General features: G+C 40.4%; 1 protein-coding gene across 7 annotated transcripts in view; it reads left to right on the forward strand.

The window, feature by feature from the left end:
- Positions 1–218: 218 nt before the first annotated feature.
- LOC106569851 (A-kinase anchor protein 9) overlaps positions 219–15,199 on the forward strand; it is a 157,416-nt gene continuing 142,435 nt past the window's right edge. For all 7 annotated transcript variants that reach the window (XM_045694733.1, XM_045694734.1, XM_045694738.1 and 4 more), the window contains exons 1-2: positions 219–328; positions 415–479. In XM_045694733.1, the coding sequence (XP_045550689.1) occupies positions 286–328; positions 415–479 (108 nt within the window). In that variant the 5' untranslated portion in view covers positions 219–285. The remainder of the gene's footprint in view (positions 329–414; positions 480–15,199) is intronic.

Consider the following 15,199-nt stretch of genomic DNA (forward strand, 5'->3'; position numbering starts at 1 on the left):
CCAGTAATCTTGTTTGCACCTCCACAGAAAAGAGAATATGTATTTACTCACGCAAATGATTTCAATCTATAATCAATATATATTTTACTTGTATACACACAATATGTTTCCCTCTGTAAAAATAAGAATAAAATAAACATTTTGAACTGTGAGTGACATTCCGACGTTCCCAAAGGGGCGTAGCTGCGGAAAACAGCCACCTACGTGACGTCATCACAATCAGTCTCGTGTTTACGTGGAGAACATGGCGGCGGAGATGTGGCTGTAGCAAGGAGTCTGCTCCTAATGCGAGTTCGTCGCAGTGATTTGACACCATTACCAAACAAATGTAATGTCAACAGACAGACACTTTCCCCACAGACTCTGGGCGTATTCGCTGACACTTCGCATGAAGCCCCTTTCCTCTTCTCTCAGCCACAGGGACAACGGTAATGGAAGACGAGGAGAGGCAAAAGAAGCTCGAGGCCGGCAAAGCAAAGGTATGTATGATAGCACTAACTAGCTAGCCGTGGTCAATTCTTTCTCTGTGTTTCAAACGTTTCTACTAGTTAACCTTGGGAACAACATGTCTTATATAGTTTCATTTAGTAGCTGTTTTGGGAGCCCCTTCCTTGTTCCCCTCCTTGTCAGCTGTCACTACTAGAAAACATGTCCCCCAATGTGGATGACAGACCGGGAACTTGGGTGTCTGGGTTAGCAAGCTAGCCGGACTTCCTTTGTTGCGACCCAGCCATTGGCATCTCATAGAAACGTGCTGTTTCCTCCTAAAATCTACCAGTTTTGAAGAAAAGTATGAATGTTAGCCAGCTAACCAGTAGAGCCTTTCAGGTCAACGTCAGGTTTTATTAGTCACGTGATTTAAAAGGTTGAGATTATTGTGTGACAGGTTTTTCAGGACATGCCCCAAGTTAGCTTGAGCAAACTCAGATGGCCTCATATTTTTTTTTATAGCATACTAACGTTACACTGTAACAACCAGTGTTACAAATAAGTTTAACTGAATAATGTAAAATAACTTCTCATGTCATGCAGAAGGGATGGATGTCACAGAAACTCTACATACTGTTTCAATGTATGTATTATTTCAACCATCATTTTCAACCATCATTTCCAATACAATTTAGAAGTATCCAGTGAACTGGTACAGTATTTTAGGTATTTTATTAGGATCCCTATTAGCTGCTGCAAAATCAGCAGCTACTCTTCCTGGGGTCCACAGTAGCCTACTTGTAAGATGATACGATAACACACTGTCATAGTCAACTGAGAAGGATGATGAAAATCACTTCCCTGCTGGAGTCTAAAAATATAAAAGGGTACTTGGAGGCAGATGGAAGGAAAGTAGACTGGACTCTTACGGCAGGTCCTTTCAGAATTTGAGGTTACTGACCTTTGCAGTATCATTCCTCTGCCTTAATCCCTTGACGAGTTTAGGCCCTAATGGACAATACCATGACTTGACACCACTCCACCACCCATATCTATGACGCTAGAGGTTTATTTTGAGTCAGTAGTATTTATGGAGTATTTGAAGAGAAGGCTAGATGCTATTGAAAGGGGAAACACTTTTTGTCACCACACCTGAAACTATTTTGGAAGGTGCTAATCAAAACTAGCCTATAAATTGACTAGACTATATTTAAATGCTCAGTAACGTTAGCAGTAAGGATTTTGAATGAGACACGTCTTTCTGTAGCCGACCTGTGATGATTCAACTCCGACTACCGTAGTAAGCATAGGAAGGCCATATGGCTCTTTACCATAGTCATACAGAGTTTGGTAACAAACATTCAATAACAATCTAGCTAGGCTAATTTGCATTCTTTATTTTTTTATTTTTATTTCACCTTTATTTAACCATGTAGGCAAGTTGAGAACAAGTTCTCATTTACAATTGCGACCTGGCCAAGATAAAGCAAAGCAGTTCGACAACATACAAAAACACAGAGTTACACATGGAGTAAAACAACATACAATCAATGATACAGTAGAAAAAAAATAAGACTATATACAATGTGAGCAAATGATGTGAGATAAGGGAGGTAAAGGCAAAAAAGGCCATGGTGGCAAAGTAAATAAAGTATAGCAATTAAAACACTGGAATGGTAGATTTGTAATTTGAAGAAAGTTCAAAGTTCAAATATAAATAATATGGTGCAAAGGAGCAAAATAATAAATAAAATAAATAAATACAGTAGGGGAAGAGGTAGTAGTTTGGGCTAAATTATAGATGGGCTATGTACAGGTGCAGTGATCTGGGAGCTGCTCTGATAGCTGGTGCTTAAAGCTAGTGATGTAATTGTCTTGCAATGATATGTGTCTATATGACCAAACTGTGTTTGTACAACCCTGTGACACTATGACTGACCTGGTCACCCACATGTAAGTTGGTTTTACTCCCTACTGTCATCGCTTCTCCACCTGTCTTTGATTTGCCATTGACTTAACCTTACCCTTGATCATTGATAATCATTGGCATGAACATTGAACAAAAATGTCAGATTTATAGGCTTTCTCCAGCCAGGTGAACTGTGTGGAAATGGCAATAGTCCTATTGGTTTAAATGTGTTCAGTTGTTTGTGATGGGTCTTGGCATACGAAGTCTGATTATTTTGTAAGTCAGAAATTTAAAGTTGACCTCTTGTCTATCAAATCCGAACACCAATTTTTACTTGACTGGCATTAGAAATTCTTCAGGGGGTGGTTGCAAAAGTACAGGCCTAGGCCATCTAAGATTCAAAGAAATGTAATGATTCTCAATTGGGAAAAAGTCTGTCCTCCTCTCCTCCGTGACCCAGAAACCGATAAGTGGTCAAATGGTTGAGGAGTGTGTTAATTCGTTAGTAGGCTAACGGAGTATTCTCCCCTCCTCGATTACCTACTTCGGTAGAGGTTACACGAGTATCATCCCGGCGGCTAGTGAGGAAGAGTTTTAAAATCCGCCACACCCTCTTTGAATCAGCTGTTGTTTTCTCGAAGGAGAAAAACATGTACACATTAAAAAACAATACACTACTTATCCTTTTATCTTTAAAATGTATTGCACAACAAGCTAAATTCGTTTTTATCACATTACATATTTATTTTAAAGATATGATAAATGTAATTTGCCTGATGACGCACGAATAGAGAAGGATTCTCATTTCATACGAGCGCATTTCCTCGCCTCCGCTCCTCGACTATCTTTTTCAAAAGGAGGCGAGGAGAGGACGGACCAGAGGAAACGAGGAGTCGAGCAAAACCAATTGAGAATCTTTCTATAAACCATGGATGGGCCACTATAGTCCTCTGGGGCCTGATTGGTGTCACACTTTTGCCCCAGCTAACACACCTGACTCCAATAATCAACTAATTATCATCTTCAGTTTAGAATGCGGTTAGTTTAATCAATTGTGTTTGCTAGGGATGAGGATAAAATTACACCACTCCGGCCCCTGAGGACTGGAGTTGCCCATCCCTGCTATAAACCAACATGCATGGCATTTAGACTTCCATTCATTGAGAATGTCCATTCAAAAGTGCGTCTCGACAGAAATATATAGATTTGTATTGCATTTTTTTAAACATATTTTTGAATAAATGCTAAATGAATAGAGGAAACACTGGACTCCCACTGGACTTTCAAAGATACTACCCTATTTGAGACCGTAGTAGACCCAGACCTAGTCCATACTTTTACTGTTTCTCATTCACCCAGTCAGCTTTATCAAACCTCATGGGTTTTACAGAGCATATAGCTTAGCCTTGTAGTGAATTCCACATCATCTTTCTGCACCTTCAACAATGACAGCCAGGTCGATAATGCATTTCATATAAAGTGTGACCTTTACACTAATAAAACAACATGAACATTCTACAGTCAAGTCAACCCCTCTGCTCCATGGTGTGGTAATTGTGCCTCAACAGTTGCTCCTTTCACAATTTTCTTGCGTGTCATAACATTATACTAAATATTTAAAGGACTGGAGCCATCATGTACTAAGTTTGTGCCTGGGGAGAATCATTAAACCTATCATTTCAGATATTCTTTGGAGCCCAGAGGCCCAAAAGGCTCTTGCTCAAAAATAATTCAGAAGAGCCCTCTCCATGATCTGTATTGGAGAACTGTTGTAAACATTAAAGACGTTTATTTTATTTCAGTTGCAATGCTGGCCTTTACAGATCATTGTTATGTGTTATTTTTTGCCCCATGAGACTTCACTGCATGAAGCTTAAGCTTTTTTTGTATGGTGTCGGAATCACTAGAGTCTTCAAAAAGTATTAATACCCCTTGACTTATTCCACATCTATAGAAAATAGGAAATCACTATTAAATAATACATTATTTCAGTTGTGTATATTACTTAGTTTTTAATTTGATTTATTTGATTATTTTTCATTACTTAAAGTCATCTTTGGCAGAAGCAGTCTGCCAGCCAAACCAAACGTTATCTATAGGGATGCACGATATATCGGTGAGCAAATCGGAATCGGCCTGATATTAGCTAAAAATGCCGGCATCGGCCCGATGTCTAGTTTAATGCCGATGTTCAAAACCGATGTCAAAGCTGGTACGTGCATACCTAATGTAACGTGAAAAGATGACGTAATGACACCTCGAAAAATACCGCACAACACAACAAAAGCAGAAAAATACTAAGAGTACACTTCCAACAACAAAACAAGTTCAAGTCGAGCAGTCATTTGAAAGAGGAAGAAGATTTCAGCGAGACATCGCAAAGGCAAAATCCATTAACCTGTTGGGGCTAGGGGGCAGTATTTTCACGGCTGGATAAAAGAACGTACCCGATTTAATCTGGTTACTAATCCTACCCAGTAACTAGAATATGCATATACTTATTATATATGGATAGAAAACACCCTAAAGTTTCTAAAACTGTTTGAATGGTGTCTGTGAGTATAACAGAACTCATTTGGCAGGCAAAACCCTGAGACATTTTCTGACAGGAAGTGGATACCTGATGTGTTGAATTACCTTTAAGCCTATGCCATTGAAACACACAGGGGTTGATTAATGTTTTGGCACTTCCTATTGCTTCCACTAGATGTCACCAGCCTTTACAAAGTGTTTTGAGTCTTTTACTGTGAGATCTGACTGAACAAGAGCCATGGAACGGTGATGGCCGATTAGACTCTGGCGCGAGTTCATGTTGGGTACCCTCGTTCCAATACGTTATAAAAGAGAATGCATTCGTCCACCTTGAATATTATTCATGTTCTGGTTAAAAAAGGCACTAATGATTTATGCTATACAACGTTTGACATGTTTGAACGAACGTAAATATATTTTTTCCCCTCGTTCATGACGAGAAGTCCGGCTGGCTTAGATCATGTGCTAACAACACGGAGCTTTTTGGATATAAATGATGAGCTTTTTTGAACAAAACTACATTCGTTATGGACCTGGGATTCCTGGAAGTGACATCTGATGAAGAGAATCAAAGGTAATGGATTATTTACATAGTATTTTCGATTTTAGATCTCTCCAACATGGCCGTTTGTCTGTATAGCAAAGCATATTTTTCTGTGCGCAGTGCTCAGATTATTGCAAAGTGTGATTTCCCAGTAAGGTTATTTTTAAATCTGGCAAGTTGATTGCGTTCAAGAGATGTAAATCTATAATTCTTTAAATGACAATATAATATTTTACCAATGTTTTCTAATTTTAATTATTTAATTTGTGGTGCTGACTTGACTGCCGGTTATTGGAGGGAAACGATTTCCTCAACATCAACGCCATAGTAAAACGCTGTTTTTGGATATAAATATGAACTTGATAGAACTAAAAATGCATGCATTGTCTAACATAATGTCCTAGGAGTGTCATCTGATGGAGATTGTAAAAGGTTAGTGCATCATTTTAGCTGGTTTTATGGTTTTGGTGACCCTGTCTTTGAATTGACAAAACATTACACACAGCTATTGTCAATGTACTCTCCTAACATAATCTAACTTTATGCTTTCGCCGTAAAACCTTTTTGAAATCGTAAAACGTGGTTAGATTAAGGAGATGTTTATCTTTCAAAGGGTGTAAGATAGTTGTATGTTTGAAAAATTTGAATTTTGACATTTATTTGGTTTCAAATTTGCCGCTCTTGAAATGCACCTGCTGTTGATAGGGTGCACCACGGGTGGCACGCTAGCGTCCCACATAGCCCCAAGAAGTTAATGCCAAGATAATGGAATTCATTGCCCTTGACAATCCTCTGTCGTGGAAGATGTTGGCTTTCGCCTGCAGATCGCGCCCCAGTACACGCAATTTTTCAGATGTTGCCCTACCGGAGTTACACAGTATTATTGAGACTCACATTCATGAGCGTCACTGCTATTAGCTTCACGACTGACATTTGGACCAGCAATGTCAGCCCCATGAGCATTATGAGTCTGACAGCACAGTGGGTCGACGAGGTTTTCGTCCTGAGGAAAGCTGTATTGCATGCACAAGAATGTGCTCGTTTTTATACCGCTACTGCCATTTTCAATGGCATTTTAGAACATGTTTGAAACTTGGAAACAGGAACACTCCTAGCTCCATTCGGACAACTGACTTGAGAAATAAGCTCAACTGCGTCTGCAGCAGACGTGATAGCCCCTTTCATGGCATTGAAATGCCTGCTCAACAAAACTGCCGACACAGATCGTGGGGTTAAAACTTATAAAAGTACTTGAGGCTGTGAACAAGCGATTCGGTGGCATTGTCTCTGAGCCTCTTTACTGTGTCGCCACCATGCTCGATGCAAGGTACTAGGACCGCTTCTCCGATGCAGACAAGAAACAGGGTATACATGAAACGTTACATACACAGCAGGACAAGATGGAAACGGACACAGTGATAGTGCGCACCGAGGAAGAGCGTTCACGGACAGACAGCTGAAACTTCACTGCTTGACATGCATGATGAAATCCTGGTTGAGAATGAAATGACTGAACAAATGAACAACGAAACAGCACTACAAGTAAGTGAAAGAAATAGGTTTTGAGGATGTTTTACTGCTAATGGGGACATACGTAAATGCCAACAAAATTACTTTTTGGTCAGTGTGGTGTGTGTGTAACCTTTCATTTAACCTGTTAGGGCTAGGGGGCAGTATTGACACGGCTGGATAAAAAACATACCGATTTAATCTGGTTACCACTCCTACCCAGTAACTAGAATATGCATATACTTATTACATATGGATAGAAAACACCCTAAATTTTCTAAAACTGTTTGAATGGTGTCTGTGAGTATAACAGAACTCAAATGGCAGGTCAAAACCTGAGAGATTCCTTTACAGGAAGTGGCCTGTCTGACCATTTCTTGAACTTGTTTTCCATCTCTATCATTTACTAAGGATCTCTGCTCTAACGTGACACTTCCCACGTCGTCCATAGGCGCTCAGAGCCCGGGAAAAAACAGAATGTCGTCATTCCAGCCCCAGGCTGAAACACATTATCGCCTTTCTCAAGTGGCCGATCAAGGGACACTGGCTTATGCGCGTGACCCCGACCGCCCCCGCCTTTGGGATTTTTTCCTCTGTTTGCCTAAAAAGGAGATTCCCTGTCGGAATATTATCGCTTTTCTACGAGAAAAATGTCGTAAAAATTGATTTTAAACAGCGGTTGACATGCTTCGAAGTACGGTAATGGAATACTTAGAATTTTATTGTCACGAATTGCGCCATGCGCGCGACACTTCTTTACTATTTCGGATAGTGTCTGGAACGCACGAACAAAACGCCGCTATTTGGATATAACGATGGATTATTTTGGACCAAACCAACATTTGTTATTGAAGTAGCAGTCCTGGGAGTGCATTCTGACGAAGACAACTAAGGTAATCAAACTTTTGTAATAGTAAATCTGACTTTGGTCAGGGCTAAACTTGGTGGGTGTCTAAATGGCTAGCCGTGATGGCTGGGCTATCTACTGAGAATATTGCAAAATGTGCTTTCACCGAAAAGCTATTTTAAAATCGGACACCTCGATTGCACAAAGGAGTTCTGTATCTATAATTCTTAAAATAATTGTTTTTTGTGAACGTTTATCGTGAGTAATTTAGTAAATTGTTAGTAAATTCCCCGGAAGTTTGCGGGGGGTATGCTAGTTCTGAACGTCACATGCTAATGTAAAAAGCTGGTTTTTGATATAAATATGAACTTGATTGAACAAAACATGCATGTATTGTATAACATAATGTCCTAGGTGTGTCATCTGATGAAGATCATCAAAGGTTAGTGCTGCATTTAGCTGTGGTTTGGGTTTATGTGACATTATATGCTAGCTTGAAAAATGGGTGTCTGATTATTTCTGGCTGGGTACTCTGCTGACATAATCTAATGTTTTGCTTTCGTTGTAAAGCCTTTTTGAAATCGGACAGTGTGGTTAGATTAACGAGAGTCTTGTCTTTAAAATGCTGTAAAATAGTCATATGTTTGAGAAATTGAAGTAATAGCATTTCTAAGGTATTTGAAAATCGCGCCACGGGATTCAGCTGGCTGTTGCGTAGGTGGGACGAATTCGTCCCGCCTAGCCCAGAGAGGTTAGACCGCTGCGTCCGTGTGTGTGTTAACTATTTAACTGTAGTAGAATGCTTAAAGGCCGCATGCATTTTAAATATTGGTTTAAATATGTTAAATATGTTCTTTTTTTTGTCAAGGAAAATATCGGTATGGGCCAGATATGTCATATCGGTGCATCCCTAGTTATCTCTGTGCTTCCCATACTGTACTGTCTTTAGTCATCCTATTTAGCTAGCCTACCTTAGTAGCCTATACTGCAGAGCTGTCTGACAAAATCATTTTACTAATTCTTAGATAAGGCATACTTTAACAAACTGTCTCTGTCCCTCTGGTCGTTGTGTACATTCCTCTCTCATGTGGTCGGTGTGTATCTAACTTAACGTAGCAGACGTAAAAGTGTATTCGTCCAGAGATCTATATTTAATGACGAGATGCTCATGTCTCCCCCCTAACAATGGGAGTTGTTGTCCCAAAGGCGGAAGGCAGGCGACAAGCTTACAGTGAGGGAAAAAAGTATTTGGTCCCCTGCTGATTTTGTACGTTTGCCCACTGACAAAGAAATGATCAGTCTATAATTTTAATGGTAGGTTTATTTGAACAGTGAGAGACAGAATAACAACAAAAAAATACAGATAAACGCATGTCAAAAATGTTATAAAATGATTTGCATTTTAATGAGGGAAATAATTATTTGACCCCTCTGCAAAACATGACTTAGTACTTGGTGGCAAAACCCTTGTTGGCAATCACAGAGGTCAGACGTTTTTTGTAGTTGGCCACCAGATTTGCACACATCTCAGGAGGGATTTTGTCCCACTCGTCTTTGTAGATCTTCTCCAAGTCATTAAGGTTTCAAGGCTGACGTTTGGCAACTCGAACCTTCAGCTCCCTCCACAGATTTTCTATGGGATTAAGGTCTGGAGACTGGCTAGGCCACTCCAGGACCTTAATGTGCTTCTTCTTGAGCCACTCCTTTGTTGCCTTGGCCGTGTGTTTTGGGTCATTGTCATGCTGGAATACCCATCCACAACCCATTTTCAATGCCCTGGCTGAGGGAAGGAGGTTCTCACCCAAGATTTGACGGTACATGGCCCCGTCCATCGTCCCTTTGATGCGGTGAAGTTGTCCTGTCCCCTTAGCAGAAAAACACCCCCAAAGCATAATGTTTCCACCTCCATGTTTGATGGTGGAGATGGTGTTCTTGGGGTCATAGGCAGCATTCCTCCTTTTCCAAACACGGCGATTTGAGTTGATGCCAAAGAGCTCCATTTTGGTGTCATCTGACCACAACACTTTCACCCAGTTGTCCTCTGAATCATTGATGTTCATTGGCAAACTTCAGACGGGCATGTATATGTGCTTTCTTGAGCAGGGGGACCTTGCGGGCGCTGCCCAGTGCTTCACGGCGTAGTGTGTTACCAATTGTTTTCTTGGTGACTATGGTCCCAGCTGCCTTGAGATTATTGACTAGATCCTCCTGTGTAGTTCTGGGCTGATTCCTCACCATTCTCATGATCATTGCAACTCCACGAGGTGAGATCTTGCATGGCCGAGGGAGATTGACAGTTCTTTTGTGTTTCTTCCATTTGCGAATAATCGCACCAACTGTTGTCACCTTCTCACCAAGCTGCTTGGCGATGGTCTTGTAGCCCATTCCAGCCTTGTGTAGGTCTACAATCTTGTCCCTGACATCCTTGGAGAGTTCTTTGGTTTTAGCCATGGAGAGTTTGGTATCTGACTGATTGATTGCTTCTGTGGACAGGTGTCTTTTATACAGGTAACAAGCTGCGGTTAGGAGCACTCCCTTTAAGAGTGTGCTCCTAATCTCAGCTCGTTACCTGTATAAAAGACACCTGAGAGACAGAAATCTTTCTGATTGAGAGGGGTCAAATACTTATTTCCCTCATTGAAATGCAAATCAATTTATAACATTTTTGACATGGGTTATTCTGGATTTTAATGTAATTCTGTCTCTCACTGTTCAAATAAACCTACCATTAAAATTATAGACTGATCATTTCTTTGTCAGTGAGCAAACGTACAAAATCAGCACGGGATCAAATACTTTTTTCCCCTCACTGTAGGTCCAAAATAAGCCCATAGAAGCACATTGGGCTTATTTTGAACAGTTTCAGGCAAGAGTGAAACCTCTCGCTTCACCTCTTCCTCTCTGATCCATCTTCGTCGAAGCCAAAAAAAAATGGTTCAGTGGATTATGGGATTATAGTTAATTGCCACGATACTGAGCTGAACTAGTTTGAACATTTGCGTAATGAAAACTCCAACTCCCTTCAGCCCATCATCCCACATAGTTCTTGATTTGTGTCGTGAAATATTTGAATTCTCTCTAGGGAAATGGCTCGTTGGGCTCAAAAAAAGGAACGAAATGGAATACAAGTAATAGAACCAATGTCGGTCAGTAAGTTGTTTAATAACCGAACACCCTCAACACTTTTTTTGTTTTTTTTGTTAATTGCTCAGCACTACCATAATCACAAAGTGAAAACATGATTTTAGAAATTCTGGCAAACTTATTGATAATGAAATACAGACTATCTATATAAGTATTAACACCCCTGAGTCAATAGACGTTCGAATCACCGTTGGCAGCGATTACAGCTGTGGGCAATGTTCCCTCAATTATTTTTTGGGGCACTGAGCAAATTTCAGATCTTCTGAGCGCAAACTTGAACGTTGTGAAAATTGTGTCAAGCGTACCCGCTTTAAGGTACAGTTTTAACAGTGCCCATGTAGGCTACTGTGGCTATTTGATCATAATGTAGGCCTATCAAAGTGGCCTACCATAAAGAAACAATGGAGAAAATGCATCCCATAACATTTTAACATTGTACTAGCTGTTCTATCATTCAGTCTACAGTAGCAGCCAATGTGTGGTGTTCAATGTAGGTCTACATTCCATGAGACTTTTGGAAGAAAAAAAACATGCAGGGCTTGACATTAACCTGTTTAGCCACTTGACCTTCAGACAAGGAGGTGACTGAAAATGTTGTTTGATGCAAGAAACTACTTTACAAAAATACAAATGATTCTGCCTGTTGGCTACTTAGGCTTGAATAATCTATCTCAAAGTACAACACTGTCCCTTTAAAACAAAAATAAGATAGAAATGTATCCATGTTGTGCTCTTGTAGGAAGCAATCACTCCCCTATTGCTGACTACAAATGACCTATAACTGGACTAATCGCTCACTAACTAGCAAAGGATATGAAACAAATTTTCACATGTGGCTACATGCAGCTCTTGCTTTGATCTCAAAACAAATGCATCTACTAATAACCACTCATGCTCTAAACACTAGAGGACGACCGATTATGATTTTTCAACGCCAATACCGATATATTGGAGGACCCAAAAAAGCCGATACTGATTAATCGCCCTATTTATTTATTTATTTATATATATATATATATATATATATATATATTTTTTTTAAATTAATTTATTTATTTGTAATAATGACAATTACAACAATACTGAATGAACACTTATTTTAACTTAATATTATAATAATACATCAATAAAATCTATTTAGCTTCAAATAAATAATGAAACATGTTCAATTTGGTTTAAATAATGCAAAAACAGTGTTGGAGAAGAAAGTAAAAGTGCAATATGTGCCATGTAAAAAAACCTAACGTTTAAGTTCCTTTTTTATTTATTTATTTATTTATTTCACCTTTATTTAACCAGGTAGGTAAGTTGAGAACAAGTTCTCATTTACAATTGCGACCTGGCCAAGATAAAGCAAAGCAGTTAGACAACATACAAAAACACAGTTACACATGGAGTAAAACAACATACAATCAATGATACAGTAGAAAAAAAATAAGACTATATACAATGTGAGCAAATGATGTGAGATAAGGGACGTAAAGGCAAAAAAGTCCATGGTGGCAAAGTAAAGTATAGCAAGTTAAACACTGGAATGGTAGATTTGTAATTTGAAGAAAGTTCAAAGTTAAAATATTAATAATATGGTGCAAAGGAGCAAAATAAATAAAATAAATAAATACAGTAGGGGAAGAGGTAGTAGTTTGGGCTAAATTATAGATGGGCTATGTGCAGTGATCTGGGAGCTGCTCTGATAGCTGGTGCTTAAAGCTAGTGAGGGAGATAAGTGTTTCCAGTTTCAGAGATTTTTGTAGTTCGTTCCAGTCATTGGCAGCAGAGAACTGGAAGGAGAGACGTCCAAAGGAGGAGTTGGCTTTAGGGGTGACCAGAGATATACCTGCTGGAGCGCGTGCTACAGGTGGGTGCTGCTATGGTGACCAGTGAGCGGAGATAAGGGGGGACTTTACCTAGCAGGGTCTTGTAGATGACCTGGAGCCTGTGGGTTTGGCGACGAGTATGAAGCGAGGGCCAGCCAACGAGAGCGTACAGGTCGCAGTGGTGGGTAGTATATGGGGCTTTGGTGACAAAACGGATGGCACTGTGATAGACTGCATCCAGCTTGTTGAGTAGGGTATTGGAAGCTATTTTGTAAATGACATCGCCGAAGTCGAGGATTGGTAGGATGGTCAGTTTTACGATGGTATGTTTGGCAGCATGAGTGAAGGATGCTTTGTTGCGAAATAGGAAGCCAATTCTAGATTTAATTTTGGATTGGAGATCATTGATGTGAGTCTAGAAGGAGAGTTTACAGTCTAACCAGACACCTAGGTATTTGTAGTTGTCCACAAATTCACAAGTCAGAACCGTCCAGAGAAGTGATGCTGGACAGGCGGGCAGGTGCAGGCAGCGATCGGTTGAAGACCATGCATTTAGTTTTACTTGTATTTAGGAGCAGTTGGAGACCACGGAAGGAGAGTTGTATGGCATTGAAGCTCGTCTGGAGGGTTGTTAACACAGTGTCCAAAGAAGGGCCAGAAGTATACAGAATGGTGTCGTCTGCGTAGAGGTGGATCAGAGATTAACCAGCAGCAAGAGCGACATCATTGATGTATACAGAGAAAAGAGTTGGCCCAAGAATTGAACCCTGTGGTACCCCCATAGAGACTGCCAGAGGTCCGGACAGCAGGCCCTCCGATTTGACACACTGACCTCTATCGAAGAAGTAGTTGGTGAACCAGGCGACACAATCGTTTGAGAAACCAAGGCTACTGAGTCTGCCGATGAGGATGTGGTGATTAACAGAGACAAAAGCTTTGGCCAGGTCAATGAATACGGTAGCACAGTATTGTTTATTATCGATGGCGGTTACGATGTCGTTTAGGACCTTGAGCGTGGCTGAGGTGCACCCATTACCAGCTCTGAAACCAGATTGCATAGCGGAGAGGGTGCGGTGGGATTCGAAATGGTCGGTAAACTGTTTGTTGACTTGGCTTTCGAAGACCTTAGAAAGGCAGGGTAGGATGGATATAGGTCTGTAGCAATTTGGGTCAAGAGTGTCACCTCCTTTGAAGAGAGGGATGACAGCAGCTGCTTTCCAATATATGGGAATCTCAGACGACACGAGAGGTTGAACAGGCTAGTAATAGGGGTTGCAATAATTTCGGCAGATAATTTTAGAAAGAAAGGGTCCAGATTGTCAAGCCCAGCTGATTTGTAGGGGTCCAGATTTTGCAGCTCTTTCAGAACATCAGCTGAATGGATTTGGGAGAAGGAGAAATGGGGGAGGCTTGGGCGAGTAGCTGTGGGGGGGGCAGTGCTGTTGAATGCAGTAGGGGTAGTTAGGTGGAAAGCATGGCCAGCCGTAGAAAAATACTTATTGAGATTCTCAGTTATAGTGGATTTATCAGAGGTGACAGAGTTTCCTATCCTCAGTGCAGTGGGCAGTTGGGAGGAGGTGTTCTTATTCTCCATGGACTTTACAATGTCCCAGAACTTTTTAGAGTTTGAGTTGCAGGAAGCAAATTTCTGTTTGAAAAAACTAGCCTTGGCATTTCTAACTGCTTGTGTGTATTGGTTTCTAACTTCCCTGAAAAGTTGTATATCACGGGGGCTGTTCGATGCTTATGCAGAACACCACAGGATGTTTTTGTGTTGGTTAAGGGCAGTCAGGTCTGGAGAGAACCAAGGGCTATGTCAGTTCCTGGTTCTAAATTTCTTGAAAGGGGCATGCTTATTTAAGATGGTGAGGAAGGCATTTAAAAAAAATAACCAGGCATCCTGACGGGATGAGGTCAATATCCTTCCAGGATACCAGGGCCAGGTCGATTAGAAAGGCTTGCTCGGAACGCAAGCGTCCCACCCGTGGTGCACTCCATCAACAGCAGGTGCATTTCAAGAGCGGCAAATTTGAATCCAAATAAATGTCAAAATTCAAATTTTTCAAACATACAACTATTTTACACCCTTTGAAAGATAAACATCTCCTTAATCTAACCACGTTTTACGATTTCAAAAAGGTTTTGCGGCGAAAGCATAAATTTAGAGTATGTTAGGACAGTACATTTACAAGAGTTGTGTGTAATGTTGTGCCAATTCAAAGACAGGCGTCACCAAAACCATAAATCAGCTAAAATTATGCACTAACCTTTTACAATCTCCAACAGATGACACTCCTAGGTCATTGTGTTAGACAATGCATGCATTTTTAGTTCTATCAAGTTCATATTTATATCCAAAAACAGCGTTTTACTGTGGCGTTGATGTTCAGGAAATCGTTTCCCTCCAATAACCGGCATTCAAGTCAGCACCACAAATTAAATAATTAAAATTAGAAAACATTGGTAAA

This window comes from Salmo salar, chromosome ssa14 (genome assembly GCF_905237065.1).
Source record: "Salmo salar chromosome ssa14, Ssal_v3.1, whole genome shotgun sequence".
NCBI lineage: Eukaryota > Metazoa > Chordata > Actinopteri > Salmoniformes > Salmonidae > Salmo > Salmo salar.